The 22,716-nt window shown below is 37.3% G+C and overlaps 1 protein-coding gene across 8 annotated transcripts in view; it reads left to right on the top strand.

The window, feature by feature from the left end:
* The first annotated feature begins 8,422 nt into the window (after positions 1–8,422).
* The window catches only part of Akap11 (A-kinase anchoring protein 11), a 47,512-nt gene continuing 33,218 nt past the window's right edge, over positions 8,423–22,716 (top strand). Inside the window, exons 1-3 of one of the 8 annotated variants that reach the window (XM_058582603.1) lie at positions 8,423–8,624; positions 10,586–10,671; positions 22,582–22,691. In XM_058582603.1, the coding sequence (XP_058438586.1) occupies positions 22,632–22,691 (60 nt within the window). In that variant the 5' untranslated portion in view covers positions 8,423–8,624; positions 10,586–10,671; positions 22,582–22,631. Of the gene's footprint in view, positions 8,625–8,961; positions 9,065–9,104; positions 9,386–10,585; positions 10,672–22,581; positions 22,692–22,716 lie in introns of those variants that run through there. The other 7 variants (XM_046454098.2, XM_046454097.2, XM_046454091.2 and 4 more) reach the window with 7 other exon arrangements.

The following is a 22,716-nucleotide window of genomic DNA, read 5'->3' as shown; positions in this document are numbered from 1 at the left end:
GGACTGACTAGCTCAGAGGAGTAGGTCCATTACCTCTTTTATTGTGAGCATCACACTAACATTCATATTGCCTAAAGTTGCATTTGCTTTTTTTTTTTTTTTTTTTGGTTTTGGCCAAAACCTTCAGATTGAAGAGATTAGACTAACCATGAAGTGGTGCAAGACAGTGAACCAACAAATCAGAGATGTTGGGTTACTTTGGTGTTCATGAAGATTGGCTATGAAGAATCCTACTCTGTCCTTCAGAAAATTGGCTGATTTCATAATTCCATTGTGGTGAAGGGACCAAGGTTGTTTAACATGTCCCTGAGGAATCCCAAAGAAGGATCAAAAACTAGTGTGGGGCTAGACTATGCATTTCTAGCACAATTTAATGGCTTAAAATTCCAAATAGAACAGAGATTTTTCTAAAGTCTAGGTCAGGAAGTATTCAAGGTATTTTAAAAGATCTTCTTTTCAGGGTAGATTTTTACCACAGTATTTAATGAGCCGGAACCAGAGGCAGACATGCAATACTCATGTTTCATCTATATGATGTTATCTAAGGATCACATAGTTATCTAAGGATCATATAACATTTCTGTTAGATTTTGTGTGAGCTAACTAATGAATAAAGATGCTCTTATTGGCATGTTAAAATTTGAAAAGCAAGTAACCAACCACCAGGAATGATACACCTAGGAAAGGATCTGCTTTATATTGTCATAAAGCTATGTTAATATTCAAAAGACTAACTTTGCCCTTTAAGTACATAATCCAGGAAAAATTATGTGATATCTTTCTAAAGTAGCGAGCATGCTTGCTATTGGCCCCACAGGAAGAGGATGTCTATCCTAACTTATGCAAAAGACATTTTTGAGAAGTTGAGTATAAGAGTTTGTTTTGAAAATAAAATTATTTTTACATTTACTTATAGTAAGTGCTTTTAAAATGTTTGATAACATTCATGCTTCATTGAGTTAGTAATGTTTGTTTAACTTTTATAAGACCTTGTGCTTCTATTTTATAATTAACTACAATATATGCCAATTATTTAAAGTTAGCAGGGTGGTGATGATATTTAAAGTAACTCTCTTATTAAATAACTATATTTAGGCATGATTTTTGAATTTTGGACAACTTGACGTTTTCTTAAAAGAGGGTACATATATATTTTGCATATTGGAAGTAATTAGCTATGACTATGATGATCTATATGGGAAGAATCATTGTATTTGCATATGATAACAGCACTCAGATTTATTTTGTTATTCAAGAATTCTGTAGTTTAGAATGTCACCTTTGAATTATTACCTGCATTATTTCCTAATTAGTATAGTTATAATCTTAGAATTCATTGAACATTTAATAAGCACCTTATATAAATTAAAACATTACTAGGTATCCTGTTATAACACTGGCTGAGATGTGTTTCCATTGTTCAAGAGACTCACTACAAAAGAATTAAGTAAGTGTGAGGTTATAAACTCTATATAATAGACTATGAGGTAATATATATGCTTTTAAAGCAAAGGCATGAAGACTTAGGATAAAGCTCAGTGGTAGAATGTTTGCCTACTATGTGCAAGGTCCTGGGTTGGATCACCAGGACAAAAAAACAAAACACAATATATGAAGGACAGACTTCAGCTCTTAAATTTAAAAAAAATATTTTTACATATTTAGAAGGCTGATGTAATTTCCAGTTTTCTACTTTTAGAATTTTTACTTTGGTTTATTATTAAATATAAAAATGCATGGAAAGTAAGCATCAAACATAAAACAACAACAATTAAAAAAAAAAAAACTCCGGTGTGCTGCATTATCTTTCCCTGTACTTTCCAATGTTCTACATAATGAATGTGTATTCATTTATAATCATAAAATACCAAAATCCCAAAATAAGGAATGTGGACATGATGAACACGGTGTCTGTCTTGTAAAAGTAAATAGCCAGCTGGGGCTATCATTCATGCAGGAAACATCACTCAGGGAGGAATTTGCCATGTGGGCCAAAGTGAGACTCAAGTTTTCAGACAGGAAGCAACATGGAATCTGATTTGGCTGTCAGAGGTTGCTAGTGTAAAGCTCCAAAGAGCCTGGGGAAAGATGATTCCTGCCTTTGTCGTCAGAAGGTCATCAGGGGGATTAAGAGCCTGGCTTTGTGTAGTATGCTTGGTTTCACTAAAAAGTTGGACCAGACTGAACCAGCTAATTTTAGTCTGAACTATCACATTTAGTGGCTGATGTGACCTAGAACAAATTATTCAACCTTGATGGGTTGTAATTCTTTCCTGTGCCTGTAACCCAAATGTCTTGGCTTTATTAGAATATGTCTATAAATGAAGGTAATATTTCCATTTTGTAATTACAAAAATTACAGTGGAGAAGACACCGCTGATTTGATTGCTAGCCTACTAAAATGTCCCCAGGAGACAATATGTGAGTTTTCCAGGTACTCTTTTAGGTGTCTTTAGATATAGCTTGTGTTCTCTGACTTAGCCCATTGTTGACTTGGTTCCTTTGTATACCATTAGCCTCCCCTCTTCCCACCTCTTTCTAGTAGGGAGCAGGAGACACTTGTGTCTTCCTCCGCTATAATAAATATCCCAAGCAAAGGACAGGATTTGCCATTATTTTTCCTTAGCATAGCATAGATTTGGTTTGTAACATTTATCAAGACGTTGCTAAAAAATCCTAGGAAGATAAAGGAAATAGAACAAAGAGTAGTTGGGGAAGAACCACCTCCCCTCCAGCTTCTTCTCTCCCCTTTCTCTTTCCCTCCTTCCTATGAATAATTATTGAGTACCTATAGTGTGCCAAGCAGGGGTAACCAAAAACAGATGTGGTCCCTGCTCGTGGGACGTCTAATGGAAGAGACAGATAATAAAGACAGGTACTAAAAATGATGGCACAAATAAAAATCATTATAAGTTGAGAAAATAAAGGGGCGCATACTGATCCTGGGAAGGTAGGACAAGGTTACTGAAGAAATGACAGAAGAACTCAAAGCTGAAGGATTGTGGACATTCAGATGTTAAGGGGGCTGGGTAGAGCAAAATATACAGTACTAAGGAAATAGTTTATGGAAGGCTCTGAGGCAGAGTCTTGTCCTATTTTGAAGAAATAAAAGTGGGGAGAATGATATGAGAGCAGAAGAGAAAGTTAGGCAGTCCATGGGGAGAGCCATAATAAGCCAGTGAAAGGTTTTAAGCAAGTGACATGGTTGGATGCAAATTGCCTACATAGAATTCTCTCTGTGAATAGAGTATACATGCTTTTTTAAAAATATTTTTTTTTAGTTGATGGACCTTTATTTATTTTTATGTGGTGCTGAGGATTGAACCCAGTGCCTCACACATGCTAGGCAAGCATTCTACCACTGAGCTACAATGCTAGCCCAGAGTGTACATTCTTTAAACAGTAGGCAAAAAGACAAAGCCTAGAAGAAATGTTGATAAATGTTACAACATGGATGACCTTTGAAAACACTATGCTAAGTGAATGAAGTGAGACACAAAAGACACATATTGTTTGACTCCATTTACATGAAATTTCCAGAATAGGCACAATTACAAGGACAAAGGAGACTAGTGATTGCTTAGAATTGGGGATGGGGTAGATGATTGACTGCTAAAAGAGTATGGATTTTCCCAAGTATTTTATTTTTTTTTGAAGATATTGTGAATGGAGTGGTTGTCCTCATTTCCATTTCAGAGGATTTGTCGCTGATGTACAGGAATGCCTTTGATTTATGCGTGTTGATTTTATATCCTGCCACTTTGCTGAATTCATTTATTAGCTCTAATAGTTTCTTTGTAGACCCTTTTGGGTCTGCTAGGTATAGAATCATGTCATCTGCAAATAGTGATAATTTAAGTTCTTCTTTTCCTATTTTGATGCCTTTAATTTCTTTCGTCTGTCTAATTGCTCTGGCCAGTGTTTCGAGAACTATGTTGAACAGAAGTGGAGAGAGAGGGCATCCCTGTCTTGTTCCAGATTTTAAAGGGAATGCCTTCAGTTTTTCTCCATTCAGAATGATGCTAGCCTGAGGCTTAGCATAGATTGCTTTTACAATATTGAGGTATGTTCCTGTTATCCCTAGTTTTTCTAGAGTTTTGAACATAAAGGGATGCTGTACTTTGTCGAATGCTTTTTCCGCATCTATCGAGATGATCATATGGTTCTTATTTTTAAGTCTATTGATGTGGTGAATAACATTTATTGATTTCTGTATATTGAACCAGTCTTGCATCCCAGGGATGAATCCTACTTGAAATCAACCTAACAAAAGAGGTGAAAGACTTATACAATGAAAACTACAGAACCCTAAAGAGAGAAATAGAAGAAGATCTTAGAAGATGGAAAAATATACCCTGTTCATGGATAGGCAGAACTAACATCATCAAAATGGCGATATTACCAAAAGTTCTCTATAGGTTTAATGCAATGCCAATCAAAATCCCAACGGCATTTCTTGTAGAAATAGAGAAAGCAATCATGAAATTCATATGGAAAAATAAAAGACCCAGAATAGCAAAAACAATGCTAAGCAGGAAATGTGAATCAGGCGGTATAGCGATACCTGACTTCAAACTATACTACAGAGCAATAGTAACAAAAACAGCATGGTACTGGTACCAAAACAGGCGTGTGGACCAATGGTACAGAATAGAGGACACAGAAACCAATCCACAAAACTACAACTACCTTATATTTGATAAAGGGGCTAAAAGCATGCAATGGAGGAAGGATAGCATCTTCAACAAATGGTGCTGGGAAAACTGGAAATCCATATGCAACAAAATGAAACTGAATCCCTTTCTCTCGCCATGCACAAAAGTTAATTCAAAATGGGTCAAGGAGCTTGATATCAAATCAGAGACACGCCTTCTGATAGAAGAAAAAGTTGGCTACGATCTACATACTGTGGGGTCGGGCTCCAAATTCCTCAATAGGACACCCATAGCACAAAAGTTAATAACTAGAATCAACAAATGGGACTTACTCAAACTAAAAAGTTTTTTCTCAGCAAAAGAAACAATAAGAGAGGTAAATAGAGAGCCTACATCCTGGGAACAAATCTTTACTCCTCACACTTCAGATAGAGCCCTAATATCCAGAGTATACAAAGAACTCAAAAAATTAGACAATAAGAGAACAAACAACCCAATCAACAAATGGGCCAAGGACCTGAACAGACACTTCTCAGAGGAGGACATACAATCAATCAACAAGTACATGAAAAAATGCTCACCATCTCTAGCAGTCAGAGAAATGCAAATCAAAACCACCCTAAGATACCATCTCACTCCAGTTAGATTGGCAGCCATCATGAAGTCAAACAACAACAAGTGCTGGCGAGGATGTGGGGAAAAGGGTACACTTGTACATTGCTGGTGGGACTGCAAATTGGTGCAGCCAATTTGGAAAGCAGTATGGAGATTTCTTGGAAAGCTGGGAATGGAGCCACCATTTGACCCAGCTATTCCCCTTCTCGGTCTATTCCCTAAAGACCTAAAAAGAGCATGCTACAGGGACACTGCTACATCGATGTTCATAGCATCACAATAGCAAGACTGTGGAACCAACCTAGATGCCCTTCAATAGATGAGTGGATAAAAAAAATGTGGCATTTATACACAATGGAGTATTACTCTGCATTAAAAAATGACAAAATCATAGAATTTACAGGGAAATGGATGGCATTAGAGCAGATTATGCTAAGTGAAGCTAGCCAATCCCTAAAAAACAAATGCCAAATGTCTTCTTTGATATAAGGAGAGTAACTAAGAACAGAGTAGGGTCGAAGAGCATGAGAAGAAGATTAACATTAAACAGGGATGAGAGGTGGGAGGGAAAGGGAGAGAGAAGGGAAATTGCATGGAAATGGAAGGAGACCCTCAGAGTTATACAAAAGTACATACAAGAGGAAGTGAGGGGAAAGGGAAAAATAATACAAGGGGGACAAATGAATGCCAGTAGAGGGGGCAGAGAGAGAAAAGGGGAGGGGAGGGGAGGGGAGGGGGGATAGTAGAGGATAGGAAAGGCAGCAGAACACAACAGACACTAGTATGGCTATATGTAAATCAATGGATGTGTAACTGATGTAATTCTGCAATCTGTATATGGGGTAAAAATGGGAGCTCATAACCCACTTGAATCAAAGTGTGAAATATGATATATCAAGAACTATGTAATGTTTTGAACAGCCAACAATAAAAAATTAAAAAAAAAAAAGAAATAAAATCTGTTATGCCACCTGAAAAAAAAAAAAGAGTATGGATTTTTTTAAGGGGACAAAGCTGTTGTAAAAATTAGTTTGGTGATGGTTGTACAACTCTGTGAGTACACCAAAAAAACATTAAATAGCAGGGGATGTGACTTACATTTCAATGAAACTGTTAAAAAAGAATAGTTTTTTTTTTTTTTTTTTAAAGAATCCAAAAACTAGGGACATGGTACAACCGAATCTTTTTTTTTAAATACCTTTGTTTTATTTATTTTTTTTAATGCGGTGCTGAGGATCAAACCCAGTGCCTTCACATGTTCTAGGCAAATGCTCTACCACTGTGCTACAACTGCAGCCCCACACCTGGATCTTAATATTACATTTCTTCTCACTTTATATTATTCATGTACTTCAAATAATTAGAGCTAACTGGAGACCACAATGACTTTATCACTAGGGTGAGTTGAGAGGCTTTGACTGTTCTATTAATATACATTAGAATGGCAGAGGAGACCTCCTTTCATCTAAATCTGCAGTGCTAAGCAGATTTAGAGCTGTAAACCTTAGAAAAAGTATGCAATTAACATTTTAACAAATAGTCCTACTTTGTCACTTTTTCCTTTAAAAAAGTAACCCTATAGCATTTCTTGAAATATTGCTTTCATTAAAATTAAGGTGTTAGCTTAACTATATAACCTCAAACCTAAAAAACTTATTTTCCATCTAGTTCTTAAACTTAGATTAGGAACATGTGAATCATTATTTATTAAATACTACACAGGTTCAAAATAGCTTCAGAGAAAGGGAATATAAGGTTAAGCAGGTGGCAATGCTTCCGTTTTCACACTCTGAGAAAGCCAGTGGTTCTTGGGAAAGCATTCCTGGTATCTGTATGAATCAGTTTCATAGTTCTTCAGCTGGTATGTGTGTCCAGTTTCATCTGGCTTGTGCTACTGACTCTGTTAGGTTTTCATAAAAGTTCATTTCCCTTTCCAGCTTCCATCCTACTGGTGTGTGCATGCCAAAGTGTAATTCAGGCTTAACCACTTTGCATGTAGGCTAGTTAAATTGCTTTTTTTTTTTTATGTTTGAGGAAGTGATGATAAGGAAAGGAAACTTGATTTGGTTGCTAGTTAACGAGAGAGGGTTTTTCAAGTTGGTAGTTAAGTCTCTGGATTTGTTTTAATGGAACTTTCCATTTTCCAGCTTTCAATCTCTATTTTTTTCAAATCTTACACTTAAGAAATAACTATCTACAAGGAACATCATTTTATGTTTCCTTTTTCTTAGAACTGACTTTTAGACAGGAGAGGTGGTTATCTGTAGTGTAGATGATGGGAATAAAATCAAAGGTGAGCTTTTCATTTGGGGACCATTCATTTTCTCAAGAAACCAAAAAATCACCGTTAATTTCTCCTATTAAATAGGAGAAACCCAATTACTTTTAATGAAAGGCAACAGAGAGCACTAGGGCTCTGACCTTATGGATTTCAGAAGAACGTCAAGGTCATTGGTATTAATTCATTTCACAATTCTCTCACCTGGACTATAAGTGATTATAATTTCTTGCTTCTACTTTGGCCTCCTTAAAATCCATACTCTGCAAGGAAAAGTATTTAAAACCAAGCTTCTTATTGTTATTTATTTGTATATAGCATAACACGAGCATGCACTCCCTCCCATTTGTCTCCATCATTGCTCAACAGCCCACAGTAGTGCCTAAAACATGTAGAAGCTCAACCAAAATTCACTTAAGAAGTGAACATGTGAATAATCTTCCCCAACTCTTTTCCAACAAAAGGGTGCAACTTAATTCCTAATGAGGATACATTTAAAAATACCGTTCTTATCTATCAGAAATTTTCTATTTGAGGAACACATGCCTTTGAGGAACAGTGTAACCTGACTGTGGGACTAGCCCTTCCGATTTTAACTGGACATAACACATTAGCGTTTCACCTTGGGCCTGGATTTTTGGCGACCAGTGCTTTATTTTCTGATTTCGAAACCACTTAAAGACTTCAGGGTGTGCACTAGGGCCCAGAGATTGTCTTGGGTTGATTCTTGAGGTTCAGTAGCACAGACCGCCTGGTGCTCTGTGAATGGTCCTCCCACAGAAGCTCTGAGAAGGGGCGGGGCCATGCGAAAGGATGGGTCTGACGTGGGCTGCCAGATGTAGTGGGGCTGCTGCTTCAGCTGGGCAGGGTCAGGGGCTGTGGAAGAAAACAAAGCTAGCCTTGTGGCGATGGAATCTTGCTGGCCCCAGGCGATAAGCCAAGGGGGTAGAAGGAAACGCGACTGGGCCTGAAACCAAGCTTGCCGAGCTAGCCAAGGCCCGGGTATTTTGCCAGAGGAAAGGGTTAAACCATTTCCAAGGCAACAGACCAGGAAACGCGAAAGACGTTCGCCGCAGGTTCGTAGGTCAGACTCGAGTTTAAAGCTCCCACGGCTGAACGCGTTCTGACAAATGGTGAGGCCGCTCGGGCGTCAGGTGACGGGCAGACCAGTTATGCTTGCTGCTCCGAAGAAGCACGTGGGAAGGTTTTTCTCGCGTTCCTTTTTTCCTTTTTTAAAAGCCCACCCACTTTTGCGCGGGCTTGGCCACGGGGTGGTTCTCGCGAGAGTGCTCACTCTCGTGAGACTGAGTGGGAGGCGTGGGGAGTAGGCTGTGGTGCGGGCTGGAGCTGCGGCGGAAGCCGAGGGGGTGGGCAGGTGGGGGCGGGCCGCGGGGCTGGGAGGGGGGAGGGCCGGGGGCTGGTGCGGGTGGGGGCGCCTGCTGCTCGCCTGGCTCGCGCCACTGGTCGTTGCTGGCTGGTGACATGCTTGTGAGCTGCAGACGCTGCTGCCTCCAAGGTGAGCCAGGCACCGACTCGCCAGCGGCGTGAGCAGAGCTCGGGGTGGCGGTGGAACTGGGGGCCCGGATGGATGGAGAGGCCTGACTTGGCCTCCTTAGCTTCTCCGCCTGCCGGTGGTCTTTCCTTTGCTTCGGGGCCGCCTGAAGGCTGCGCCTTCGCTTGGCTGTGGGAGGCGGGAGGGAGTAGTGGGGAAGGGAGGAAGCCAAAGGCCCTGGGCCCAGAGGGAAGGTGGTTCCTGAGTGTGAAGCAGGAGCTGCCGCCCCACCGTATGTCAGGCTCAGCTTCCAATCTCGGGGTGGTCTTCAGAGCCGGTCCCCAGGTACGTGGTGGGCGTACTTAGTTTGTGTTGGTGGTGTGCGACTGAGAGCCTGTATAGGAAGAGTACGACATTGCACATTGTCCCCAAATAGCATTCTTCACTGCCAGAATCCCTGAGCTCTGGACTCGAATTTTATATCAGAAACCGAAGCGTCAGGCGGCTCCTCTGAGAATTTATATTTGCGTTAGCTGTCAGGTTCACTCCTAGGCCATTAGTGGCTTAAGTGATGGCCATTCAGTATTCCGAATGATAGGGATGACTTATTTTATTCCATGCATCTAAGCTGCTGTATTTAAAAAAGGTATAGATGTAATAAAAGCATTAAAAAACCCCCAAACTTTTGGCAAAATGTCAATGTCACAATCAACCATCACGGTGGTAGGACTTGGTAATGTTTTTTTTTCTCTACTGGTGAGAAATAACTGCTGAGGCACGTAGTTAATGGCCTTCTTGTATACTGAAGTTAATAATTCCAAACCTCTTTTTGGCATTGTAATTATTCATTTGCTTTTAAAAAGCTTAAATTTTCTTTAGCATCCTCCCACCTTGTTAGGAATTTATTATGTTGGTTAATAAATGATTTTGTTATATGTGAAAATACTCAAAGAATATTCAGAAAAGATGGGAATACGTAGTTATGAAAAGTGATTTTGTTTTAACGTTTATGACGTTAGAGTAAATGGTAGCCCAGTGCCCACATGATTGGCAAAATGAAATAGTGGAATTTAACCAATCTTTTAAAATGCATTAACATCTTTCAAGTATTATTCTGATTATTTATAGTTTTTAATGTTCCTTCAGGCATAACTGACCCAAGAATTGACGGTGAATTTCACTGTTAGTTGTGGTGATGAGTAATTTATGAGAGATCAAAGATTGTAAGGGAATCAGGCAAGAAATTGGTTCCCAAGCTGAGCTAGTGATTAGTGCCCACAAAACTGCGCTATTGCAAAGACTGATACTTTGCAGTATACTCCTGGACCGGTTATTATTTCTCTGTTGGTGAAGATGTAGGAGTTGCCTAGGATCCAGAACCAACAGTGAGAAATTTTCTAGCCTTCTCTAGCTCTGAACTCCAAGGGTAAGTCTAGAAGGTGAAGAAATTCTCCTTTGCCTTTGAGGATGGAAAAATAAACAGTACTTCAAGACAAAACAACAACACCTTTTTTTTTTTTTTAATTTTTTTTTTTTAAATTCTAGGAACTTACTGTCTGGAAAAGGAGCTGAGACCAATTCAGAAAAAAATGTTAAAAGTCATTTAAAGGGAAATTTCCACCTATAAATAGGTATGGAACTTCTGTCCATATATGAAGAAAATGTGAAAAAACTTAGAAAATGTCTTTTGTCAAGGGTAAAGGAGACCAATCTAGATGAGGAAAGTTCCTTCCCATTCCATCTTGGCAAACTGATTTTCAGAGATAGAAAAACGATTTGTTGCTGATATTTATACTCTTTTGGCAAGGGTTTCAAAGTTTTGGGGCATTTGTTGCTTTGTCTTGCCTTTGTAAAGTAGTTGAAGTAACTTTGGATAAAGCAATTACCAGTTAGGCAAACTGGTATTTTTTTCTTTTTGTCAAATTAACCACTTGGAGGGAATGAGAGGTGGGGACAGGTCAGGAAAAGAACTTAGCTTGGTTGTGAGGAAAGGGTGTATAAACTGGTAATATGGTGAAAGGAAAGGAAAATGCTTTATTAGATCCAAATATCTTCATTTTTTCCACTTATTCTTTTTTTAAAATTGTTTTTGTAGTTATAGATGGACAGCATGCCATTATTTTGTTTATTTTTATGTGGGGCTGAGGATTGAACCCAGTGCCTCACACGTGCAAGGCAAACGCTCTGCCACTGAATTACAGCTCCAGCCCTTCCACTTATTCTTTTATAAAAAATATTCTGTTAGCTGTAAATTGACACAATATCTTCATTTTTATTTATTTTTATGTGTTGCTGAGGATCAAACTCAGTGCCTCATGCATGCGGCAAGTGCTCTACCACTGAGCTACAACCCATCCCTTTCCATTTATTCTTATACATAAAAGTTCATTAAAAGTACTTCCTGTTATAAAGGCATTTGAAATGTGTAGATAAGAACTTGGACATGACAAAAAGAGGAAAATTAACACTTTTTTTCTTTTTCTTTTTTTTTTTAATAGTTTGGTAATGTTTCATGGGGGAAAGTAGTTGTGTGATAGCCTGGAACAGAAAGATGTTACTTCAGTGAAAATGAGTGATAGTGTTAAGGGTTTGGGTTTTGAAGTCACTTAGACCTGCTAATTAAATATCTCTGAGTTTCATTTCCCTTATCCTTGAGAGTAAAAATATCTACCTCAGAAAGTTACTTTGAGGCACATAGTCACTGCTTACTCAGTGTTTTTTCTTTGACCTCCCTTGTTGGCTTAATAATTATTTGGCTGCAAGAAACAAAAAGCCATTTGAATTAGCTTACTTAAAAAAGGCATTTGTCATACAGTTGGAGCACTGCCTCTGAAGTCCATTTTGTGATTCCAGGTTGGGGTCCTGGAGACCATAAAGTGTTCAGGTAGTTAGTTGCTCTTCCAGTTTTTCCCTGGGAACATACTGTCTCAGATCTCTGGTACTCACTGCATGCCCGTTCCAGTGTTTTTCATATTAGCCTTCCGTTCAAGGCTCTTGTTTTCTGCTTCCTCATTACTTTGGTGTGCTAGAGCATCTACATGAGAATCATTTTTGACTTTGAATCATGGTTCTTAACAAATATCTTCAAAACTCAGTTCTAAATTTATATTGAGAGAACCTGATTGGTTAGATTTCTACTTCTTGTCATGTTGGTTGCGGTGGGGGAAGATGGGAATGGGAAATTAGTGGGGAGGAAACTTAGTTGTGTTTCACAGATTGTAGGGCTATATTTTTCAGACTACTACAGCAAGTTCTTTAAGAAAAGTGTGGATGGGGAGGAAATGATAAGTACTTTGGGGTACTTTTAACATCCTGTGGTTTTTCTAATAGCAGTGAATTGAACTTGCTGTCAGCTTGGTAATGATCTAACCAGATCAATGATCCCTTTTTAGGACAAATTCTGGGTGTGAGAACTGGACAAATTACTTAAATGCCTTACTTTCCCTGTGTGTAAAATGAGTGTAATAACAGCACCTTCTCCTGTGAGAATTATGAATTCACATGTGCAAAGCACTCAAGGTCTAGCTGGCACATGGCAGCCACAAGGTATATGTAGGGTGTTAGTATTTATCGGGTGCATACGGTGTGTCTGGTACTGATATCTGGGCATCAGGAATGTTCAGAGCTGAATATCATTTCTGCCCTCAAAAGAGTTTAGAAGTCTAGTGGTGACCACTTATTTAAAACTATTTCTTGACTTCAGTGACTCTAAATTCTTCACACTGCCATTTATTTATTTATTTATTTTTTAACCTGCCCTAGAACCCTTAGATTCTCTTAATTTATTGTTTGTCCTAGTCTTTGGGCTCAGCTTTCAAGCTTTGTGTTGTGTGAATGGACGATTCTTAGAGTAACATTTGTGGCTTTGTTTTAGTTGCCTTTGGGTATTATGTTGACATAAAACACCATCTTCCAGTTATTCTAAAAAATGGCAAAAGCTCTACCTTCTGTTTTCTTAGGCTTGAAATTTTAAAGTTGTCTTTCAGGCTTTTCTTGTCAGTTAATAGATTCTGTGTGGGCTTACAGGGTACCTCCTATGTGCCAAGCACTGGACCATCTGCAAAGGAGATCCATTAACATGTTCCTGCTACTGGTCAGCTACTACTGCTACTGGTAGATTTGACTGATAATGAGAAATGTGTTACTGGGTTAAAATCTCTTTATGTCAGAAATAATCTTGTTATGGGTTAAGAAAATTATGTCAATTTATAGATAGCATATTTACATTGAAAGCATATGTGAAGCTTTAGTATTTTGAGAGAGAGAGAGACTGTGTGTGTGTGTGTGTGTGTGCGCGCGTGCACTCATTTTTGGCTGTATAGGGAGATTTTAAGTCCATAGCAGTTCCCACTTAGGATTTGTCAACTAGGCCCATGCTGATAATTTAAAACTGACAGACTGGGCTCAAACATGCCTAGAAGTGAGTTCTAACCTAGGAATGCATTTGAGAGACCAATAACTTTTTTCCTATCGATGTTTCAGAAAACTCATGGAAGAACACATATCTCAGGATTAATTTTTCAAAAAGCCATCGAGTAGGAATTTTCTATCTACTGATGCCAGTTTTGCCATTAAATGTTCCTTGGAATTTCATGTTCTTGATGAAAAATTTCTGTGCTTTATAGCTTATTCAGTTCAATCAATAATAGTTGTTTATTGTGGGTAAGGCATGGCCTTAGAATGTAAGCTCTTTAGAGCAGGGCTTTTCACAGTTGTATTCTAATCACTAAACTGCTACTAACTTCAAAATTCCCTGGTAAGTATATGTGTTGAGTGTCGTCAGTGTTTGCAGATCAATGCAGGGCATAAACTACTATACATATAAGGCACTAGAATGTCAAAATGCTAAAATAAGGCAGCCTTTCTTCCCAAGGAATATTTGGCAATACTTGGAGAATTTTGGTTCTTACAACTGGGTGGGACCTGCTGGCATCTAGTAGGTAGAGACTAAGGATGCTGTACAGTGTCCTCCTTAAAATGCACAGACAGCCCTCTACAACTAAGAATTAGCTAACCTAAAATGTCAATAATGCTGAGGTTAGAATACAATGTATGTTTTACATTTAGGAATGAGGTGATTCAGGAGTAAAAAGAGGGCAGAAACTATGAAGAAGCAAGTATCTTAATCTGCAAAGGAGATCCATTAACATGTTCCTGCTACTGGGCAGCTACTATCAAGAATTAATGTCAAGTAATACTCAGGTCTTTTTAATATAATTGAAGACAAAATAGTAGTAACTGATAGCTGTTGTAGTTTTAGATTTTATAACTCAACACCAGGTGTGTGCTCAAGGGAAGATCCGAAATTCCTGCCTTATAAGGCATTGTTTTTACATGTTATTGCATTGTGTTCTTATAGCAGCCCCGTGAAGGTGAGCCTTAGCTTTCTTCTCTACAGAGAGTAGGATAGCTTCACCTTTATTCTGCTGTTCATTATTTGATATTATTCTGTTTTATTTTTCTAGTGGCTGCTCTAGGGATTACAAGACAACTTTAAACTTATCAGTCTTCCTTGAAATGATATCATTTCATGGATGGTATTGAAGTCTTATGCTTATTTTTTTACCTTTCTTCCATCACATCCTTTGTGTGCTATTTTGTCATAAATTTTACTTCTGTGTCTGTTGTAAATCTTATAATACATTGTTATTTAAATAGTTGTTTTTTAAGAGACTTATAAATGAGAAAATAACTTTTATATTACCATTATATTTACCATGTCAGGTACTCCTTACTCGTTCATATAGATCCAGATTTCCATCTGGTATTGTTTTTGTTTGCCTCAAGAATTTCTTTTCATGGTTATTCTAATGATGATCAACTGGTGATGAATTTTCATCTTTTCTTATGAATAAGTTCATTTTGCCTTAATTTTTGAAAGACATTTTCATTAGGTACGGATATCTGGGTTAGCACTTTTATTTCCCTTTCTGCTTTAAAGATAGTGTTCCATCATCTTTGTTTTCTGACTTGGGTAGGTAGGAAGTCTGTTGTGCTTTGTTCTCTGCTTTGTGTACTCCCCCCACCCATTACTTTTAAGATTTTCTCTTTATCACTGGTTTCTAGTACTTGGGTTATGATATGCCTTGGGGTGATTTTCTTTATGTTTATTCTTCTTGGTGTTTATTGAGCTTTCTTGGATCAGTCACTTTTTATGATTTTCTTGTGTCCTCTCCCTCACTTTTTGGGACTGCCTTCCCCACCCCCACACCTCACTTTTTGGGACTCTGTGTACCAACCATTTTTACAGTGCTTAATGTCACTGATGCTCAGGGTTTGTTTTTATGCCTTTCCCTCAGTTTTATTTTGGATAGGTGTTTTTCTTTTTTGTCTACAAGTAAACACTGTCTACAAGTTCACTTAACTTTTCTTTTTCAGTGTTTAATCTGCTATTGGTTGCATCCACTGTATGTTTCATATTGGCAATATTTTATTTTCTAAGTTCAGTTTTGGTCTCTTATATTTTCAGATTCTTTCTTTAATCTTGAATCATGTTTTTCTCTCCCTTTTTGAGTGTATGGAACATACTTATACTATACTATGACAGTTTGTTTTCTCTTCATGTCCGGATCTCTTGTCATTTTTGGGCCTCCATTTATTGCCTTTTTCCCCCTAGTTATATGTCATATTTTTCTCCTTCTTTGCATGTCTCATACTTTTGATTATATGCCACTATTGAGTTTTATGCTGTTGCTTGCTTAACTTATAATTCTCAAGAGTATTAATTTTGTTGGGGTGAACATTTAGATTATTTGTAATCTGTTGAATTGTTTCAAGTCCTGCTTTTTAAACTTATTTGTGGATGTCTAGAAGAGCCTGTAGTAGTGATGTCTCCTCCCCCCCCCCCACCCACCACAAAGACCTCTTCCTTCTGAAGAGTCTATCCATTGGTCGAATATCCTACAAGGTTTTTCAACTCTGGTTAGTGAAAGTGTAAACTATTCTGAGCTCTGTCTGGCTCCAGATATTGTTTGACTTACTACTCTCTGATTGTTATTTCCCCAGCTTCAGGTACTTAGCACAGCATAGTTTTTAGCCAACTATTCTAATATAACTCTTTTAGATCTATTGTTCTCATAACATCCTCACTCTGGCACTGTGTCCTACTGTGTATAGCCACCCTGGTTTCTCCAAAATGTTCTCTTTGTCCAAAACTTACTGAGGCTGCTAGACTACTTGGTTTTCCTGTCCATGTGTTGTGCTCTGGAAAGGCCACAGGTGTTTCCCTTCCCTTAGGGATATCACAGTCCTGTATTACTTCTTGTTTAATGTTTGCAAACCAAAGTTGCATATATGTATGTATATGTGTGTGTGTGTGTGTGTGTGTGTATACCTTTTTTTGTATTCATATTCAACAGAACATTGATTTTTAACACCTGACCATTTTGCATTTAGTCAAAATGTGTATTTGGAGCATATTTAAAAATGTAATCGCAAATATTATAAAACAAATTGTTACAAACTTTTAAATGTGTTTTTACAAATAATTCCATTAAGTGTAGACCTCAAACATTTAAAAGTGTATTTTGCTTTTTAAAATAATATTTTTATTCAGCAAGTGTTTGAATGCCTATTATAAAGTACAAATACATAAAGCACTTTTATGCTCAGGGAACTCACAACAGGAGAGAGGTATGCAAACACTGACACCAAACCACTTTGGGAATATAAAGGAGGTAGTACTATTGGACAAGGAGGGAGAAATGATAAGCCAAACCTTCCTTAAGTGGGGAGGTCCTTGAACTAATGTGTGAAGAGTTAGTTTCACGTCAGCTTATGGAAGTGAGAGGGTAGATTTGAGACAGTTTTAGGAGCATCACAGGTTAGGGCTGGGGATTTACAAGGAACAATGCTCTGTAGGATTGGGGAGAAAGTTAGTTTCTTGGCTTATTATGAGGTTGGTTTCTGGCTCTTACTGAAACAGAATACAGGAGGAAATTGTTTAGGGAGAAAGTTTTATTTAGATTTTAAACAACTAATTTTAGAGTAATGGATTGTTTTAGTCTATTTTGTGTTGCTATACCAAAATACCTGAGGTTGGGTACTTTATACAGAAAAGAGATTTATTTAACTATGATAGTTTTAGAGGCACAAAGTCCAAGGTTGGGTAGCTCCATCTGTTCAGCCTCTTGTGATGATCTTCAGAGTATATGACAACATGGCATATGACATCATGGTGGGATTGTGTAGAAGAGATCACATAGTGAGACAGGAAGCCAGAGAGCAGAAGGGGCCAATGTCTCTTTCTAAGACTCCCTTCTTTGAGTACTAATATAGTCCCATGAGAGCTAGTATCCCCACAGGGTAACATTAATCCATTTATGAGGTTGATGCTCTCAGGTCCTAATTACCTTCCATTAGGCCCCATTTCTTGAAATGTTCCACCACCTCCCAACACTGGTGAACAAATCTCCCAACACATGGACTGCTGGGGTACAATCATAAGCAAACTGTAGCAAGGATATTTAGTTAGAAGTGTCTCATAGAAAATTGGATATAAGGAACTAAAACTGGAACACAGAGCTGAACTGAAGATATAAATTAAGGGAGTTAATTCGCACTGTTAAAACCAGAGGTAGAGGTAAAATATCTTTGGAAAACTAAATAAAATGAAAACCAAAGAGGATAACAATGGAAGGTAAGGAATTATTAGTATTGGAGTAACAATGTTTGAAAGAATGTAGGGAAGGAAACCCATGTCTGGGTAGAAAGATGTATTTCTCAGTAGAAATTATATAAAATATTCATTAAAAATATGGATTTCTGGGTTCTAGGTAGACCCAACTCTGTACTTCTGAGTATGTGCTTGTGTGTGTGTGTTAGTGTTAGAACTAAGCTGATTTGTATGTGTTCTGAAGTTTGAGAATTGGTGCATTAGGAGGCAAGTCTAGATAGAACAATTTTGCCATGCATGGTGGCGCATGCCTATAATCCCAAGTGGCTTAGGGGGCTGAGGCAGGAGGATCTCAATTTCAAAGCCAGCCTCAGCAACTTAGCTAGGACCTAAACAACTTCGGGAGACCCTGTCTCTAAATAAAATATAAAAGGGGCTGGAGATGTGACTCAGTGGTTAAGTGCCTGTGGGTTCAATCCTGGGTATGGGGGAATAAAAAACAATATTGTTGACTAGAAAGGTATTTTATACTCTTGGCATGGTTAATTTTCGTGATATAAAAAGGTCAAGTTACAGGTGATGTTGACTTGAACACTTCTTAGGCCAGAGGACAGAGAGAAAATTTGGGGAATATTTTTTATTGTAAAAGAATTTATGTGTATCCAGAAAAATACAGGATATACACACAGACCAAAAAGCAAACAAACAATAGACCACACCCATAATTGCATTTCCCCAGATAAAATCAGTCTTTACTCATCTAGTGTGTGCCCTCTTTTGTATTACATATGTAAATACACACTTGTAGTGACATAGATTTTACACAAAAGAGAAAAATGGAAGCATGCTAGAATAGGCATATTTTACTTAATCATCTATCATCTTCCCATAATATAGGTAGATGACATTTTATAACATTGAAAAAAGAAAAAGTCCTTTCTCGTGTTGAACCTGTCATTATTTTAGTTTACCCGGTTTGGTAAATATTTTTTGACATATCTTGGTGAACTTTGTGCATGTATACATGTAGGGTAAGTTTTATAAGTGAAGTTGTGGGATAAAAGAACTATGCTTATTCATAGTGCCCTATGTCTCTGTTCTCTATTGTTTGTAATTGTTTCTCTAATTACTTTGTTTCCTTTTACATTCAGCAATTTTTCTATTATATCTATTAAATATTTTCTATATTAAATGTATTAAGTTTTTTTCCTTAATATTTTTTTATTGCTTCTAGGGGGATTTCAGCTGCTTAATGATAATATTTTTATTTTCTAAATCTTTCCTGAGCTCTGTCAGCTCACATTTCAGCTTTTTGTGCTTTCTTGACTCTGATCTGCTTTTTTTTTTCCAATCTAGATTGGTTTTTATTTTTTATTTTGTTATAGCTAACACAGTTATTTCCCATATATAATTCTTACTTATTCACCCAGAATAGGGTATAAAATGAGAATTAAGCAAAAAGTTTATTGTAGTACAAGGGTATTTCAGGGGAAAATACTGTTTTTTTTGTTCCTCTTGTACAATGTTTAAAACTAGATTGTTAATTTATAAGACGTTGATGAAATCTTGCTCTGGCTGTTTTTCTCTTCTCCATTTATCTATGTATCATTTCCAAAGATTTTTTTTTTCTTTGCTTTACTAGAAATATGTTATGTCATTTCATATTGGATTCGCTTTTATGTTGTGCAGATACTTTCTAGTGGATTTTTCTTTGTGAGACAACATTTTACCTTAGGTTGAAGTAATGGAGTAGGGTAAATCGTGGAGTAAATTGTGTTTCTTCCATGAGTGAAGCATAGTATAAATGTGGAATTAAACTTAGCTTCATTTTTATTAATTTTAAACAGTGATATATCTTCTGAGGTATTATTGGATAATATGAATTTGGGGGGGTGGCATAATTATATTTTTCTGGATTTTTATTAATGTGTTCATTTGTTTTTAAATGTTTTTTCATAGGTCCAATTATTGGATCATGTTTGCTTTATTTCTTGACCTTGAATAAGAGTATTCTGTCTGGGCCTGCCATTCAGGAATATTATGGGTAAAGTGGACTGGGATTGCTAGCCTTGTCTAATCCAGGATGTTGTTTCAGCACTTAAGACACTCCAACTGAGGACATTTACAAGTGTGTCTTCTGCCTCAGGGGCATGACACAATTTAGGGTGGGCATTTCATCTAGATAGCAAGTCATTTTTATGGTAAAGTTTCCTGTGAGGTAGTGTTTATCTTTGTTCAGTTGACTTTAGTCAACAGCTGCAGAGGTAATAACTGATTTCCATCTCTTTTCTGGACTCCTCTTTCAGGCAAGGTTAGGACTCAACTCAGAAAGTAAAGATGTTACCTGTGCTTTACCTCTATCCTTCAGTATTGTTTGTTTATTTATTTTTTATTATTATTACTTTTTTAGTGTTTTTTTTAATGGCTGCCATTACCTCACTGGGAATAAACCTAAGGTTATTTAATACCTCTTCTGTTTCTGGTGTCTAGATTGCTTCTTATTTCTGTTATAAAGTTTGATGAATAGCTTCTCAAACCTTTATGCACTATAGAGGATGGCTAAGAGCTGGATTTTGAAAATTTGAATTTGAATGTTAGCTCTGCCATTTTTTGTATGGGCCTGGGTGGATTGTTTAATTTCCTCTTGTCTTACTTAGTTTTTCTCCTTGTAAAACAGGAGTGTACAATGAGATGTTAACATAAACCTCTCAGCAAGCATTTAATTTGTTATGAACTCTAATTTAGAGCCTTACATGCTCCAGGATTATTATTTGCCTTGACGAATTCCCAGAACAATTGCTGGACCAAAGGGTAGGAATTTTTTCAGTTTTGATGTTATTATAAAATCGCCTTCTAGAAGGTTGGTGACACTTTCTTCAGGAGCAGGCTTTGAGTGTTTCTTCTTTTCTGGAATTTTTGTGTTGGCCTCTATAGTTTATTTTTTTTTTAGAGAGGGGTACCGGGGATTGAACTCAGGGGTACTCAACCACTGAGCCACATCCCAGCCCTATTTTGTATTCTAATTAGAGACAGGGTCTCACTGAGTTGGTTAGCCCCTCACTGTTGCTGATACTGGCTTTGAACTTGAGATCTTCCTGCCTCAGCCTTCCTAGCTGCTGGGATTACAGGCGAACAGCACCGCACCAGGCTTGTAGTTTATTTTTTATATGAAATTCTGTGGCATTTCCATTGCCACTAGAGGTTTCTGGTAGTTGAAGAGAACACTGTGGGAAGAAAGAATAATAAGTTGACCTGAGACAAATGAAAAGATTATCTTCTGTTTTGTTCAGATAAACCTTTAAATTCAGTTTTGATAATTTTGGTCTTGATCATTCTGGTTCATAGGTAAATATTTTAATTTATCTTTTGCCTGTATTTTATATTTTGCAAGTGCTTCCCTTAAATTATTTTCCATTTGATTCTCATAGTAAACTTATCCAGTAAGTATATAAGTATATATCTCTTCATAATATAAATCTGTATTAACCAAATGTCTTGAAAACCTCAGTTGGGCAATCCTTGATAAGACCAGTTTGGTACTTGAAACTAAGATTTTAAGGTTTATTAAATCTTTATTGATTCAGATTTTCTGGTTATTCAGAATTTGCATGCCTACTCTTTTTTTTTTTAATTTTTTTTTTAGTTGTAAGTGGACCCAATCTTTATTTATTTTTATGTGGTGCTGAGGATCTAACCCAGTGCCTCACACATGTGAGGCAGGCACTCTATCACTGAGCTCCAGCTCCAGCTCCCTACTCCTACTCTTTATTATAATAAAACTTTTTCTCTGGAAGGCTTTGAACTCTCTCATCTCCATTATATCTTTTGTGTGTAACATGAGTAGATCTTAATGGATGGACAAGGTCCTACAGTCAAATGTAGATACTGAATGATTAATGGCCAAAGTTGATTTAAATTTTGAAAGGTTTTTAATAAAGCATCTTAAAAGTTAAGAGTTAGGCTGGGTGTGCTGGTGCATGCCTACCCAGCGGTTTGGATAGCTGAGACATGAGGATCGAAAGTTCAAAGCCAGCCTCAGCAAAAGCAAGGCACTAAGCAACTCAGTGAGACCCTGTCTCTAAATAAATACAAAGAAAATAGGTCTCGGATGTGGCTCAGTGGTAAAGTGCCCCTGAGTTCAATCCCAGCTACCCTCCTCCCCCCAAAACTTAAGATAGTTTCTCCTAGAGGTGTGTGTGTGTGTGTGTGTGTGTGTGTGTGTGTGTGTGTGTGTAAAGTACTATTACTCATTTAACTTGGATGGTTCCTGCACTCTAGTCATTGGTATGGTCTTTTTTTTTTTTTTAAAGAGAGAGGGAGAGAGAGAAAGAGTTTTAACATTTATTTTTTAGTATTTGGTGGACACAACATCTTTGTTTGTATGTGGTGCTGAGGATCGAACCCGGGCCGCACGCATGCCAGGCGAGCACGCTACCGCTTGAGCCACATCCCCAGCCCCAGTATGGTCTTAAATTTTTATCTTTTTGATTTTATATGAACAGATTTCATGTTCTTATTTTGCCTGAGATAAGAATGTCTGCAACATTCACTGTTGATGTAGAAATGAGGTTGACTTTTAGGAGGCAGGGAAGCTGGGATTCTTTTTATGATGCTATTTAAGATTTGAAAGGTTTTAAAAATAATTCTTATTGTGACTTTTCAGTTGAAAAGGACAGTGATAATGGATCAGAAAAGGGTAAACTATACTATAATTTTACAGTTGAAAAATAGGAGTTTTTTGTAATAATTTCATATATCACTTATTTGTCAAATATATATGTTGGATTGCTGAATACATTTTTAGGGCTCAATATTTTTGTTTTTATTTTTCTTTAAATGACTGAATTTAAAGAAATTATTTTAGCACAAAATGTTTGCCTGCATTACTAAGATCAATAAATAAGTTTTCTTTTGATGTTTTGTTTAGGTGTTCAATAGATTTACTCTTCAGTAATTACGTATAATAGTCATATAGGTATGGCGACTTTCCAGTCTTTCAGAAACAGTCATATGAAGACAAGAGCATCTGTCAGAAAGGTAAGTTCATTATATTAGGTTCCTT

The sequence above is a fragment of the Marmota monax genome, unplaced genomic scaffold (genome assembly GCF_021218885.2).
Source record: "Marmota monax isolate L192 unplaced genomic scaffold, Marmota_monax_Labrador192_F-V1.1 WCK01_AAM20220418_F8-fsc00011, whole genome shotgun sequence".
NCBI lineage: Eukaryota > Metazoa > Chordata > Mammalia > Rodentia > Sciuridae > Marmota > Marmota monax.
This window is presented reverse-complemented; position numbering and strand designations above follow the sequence as displayed.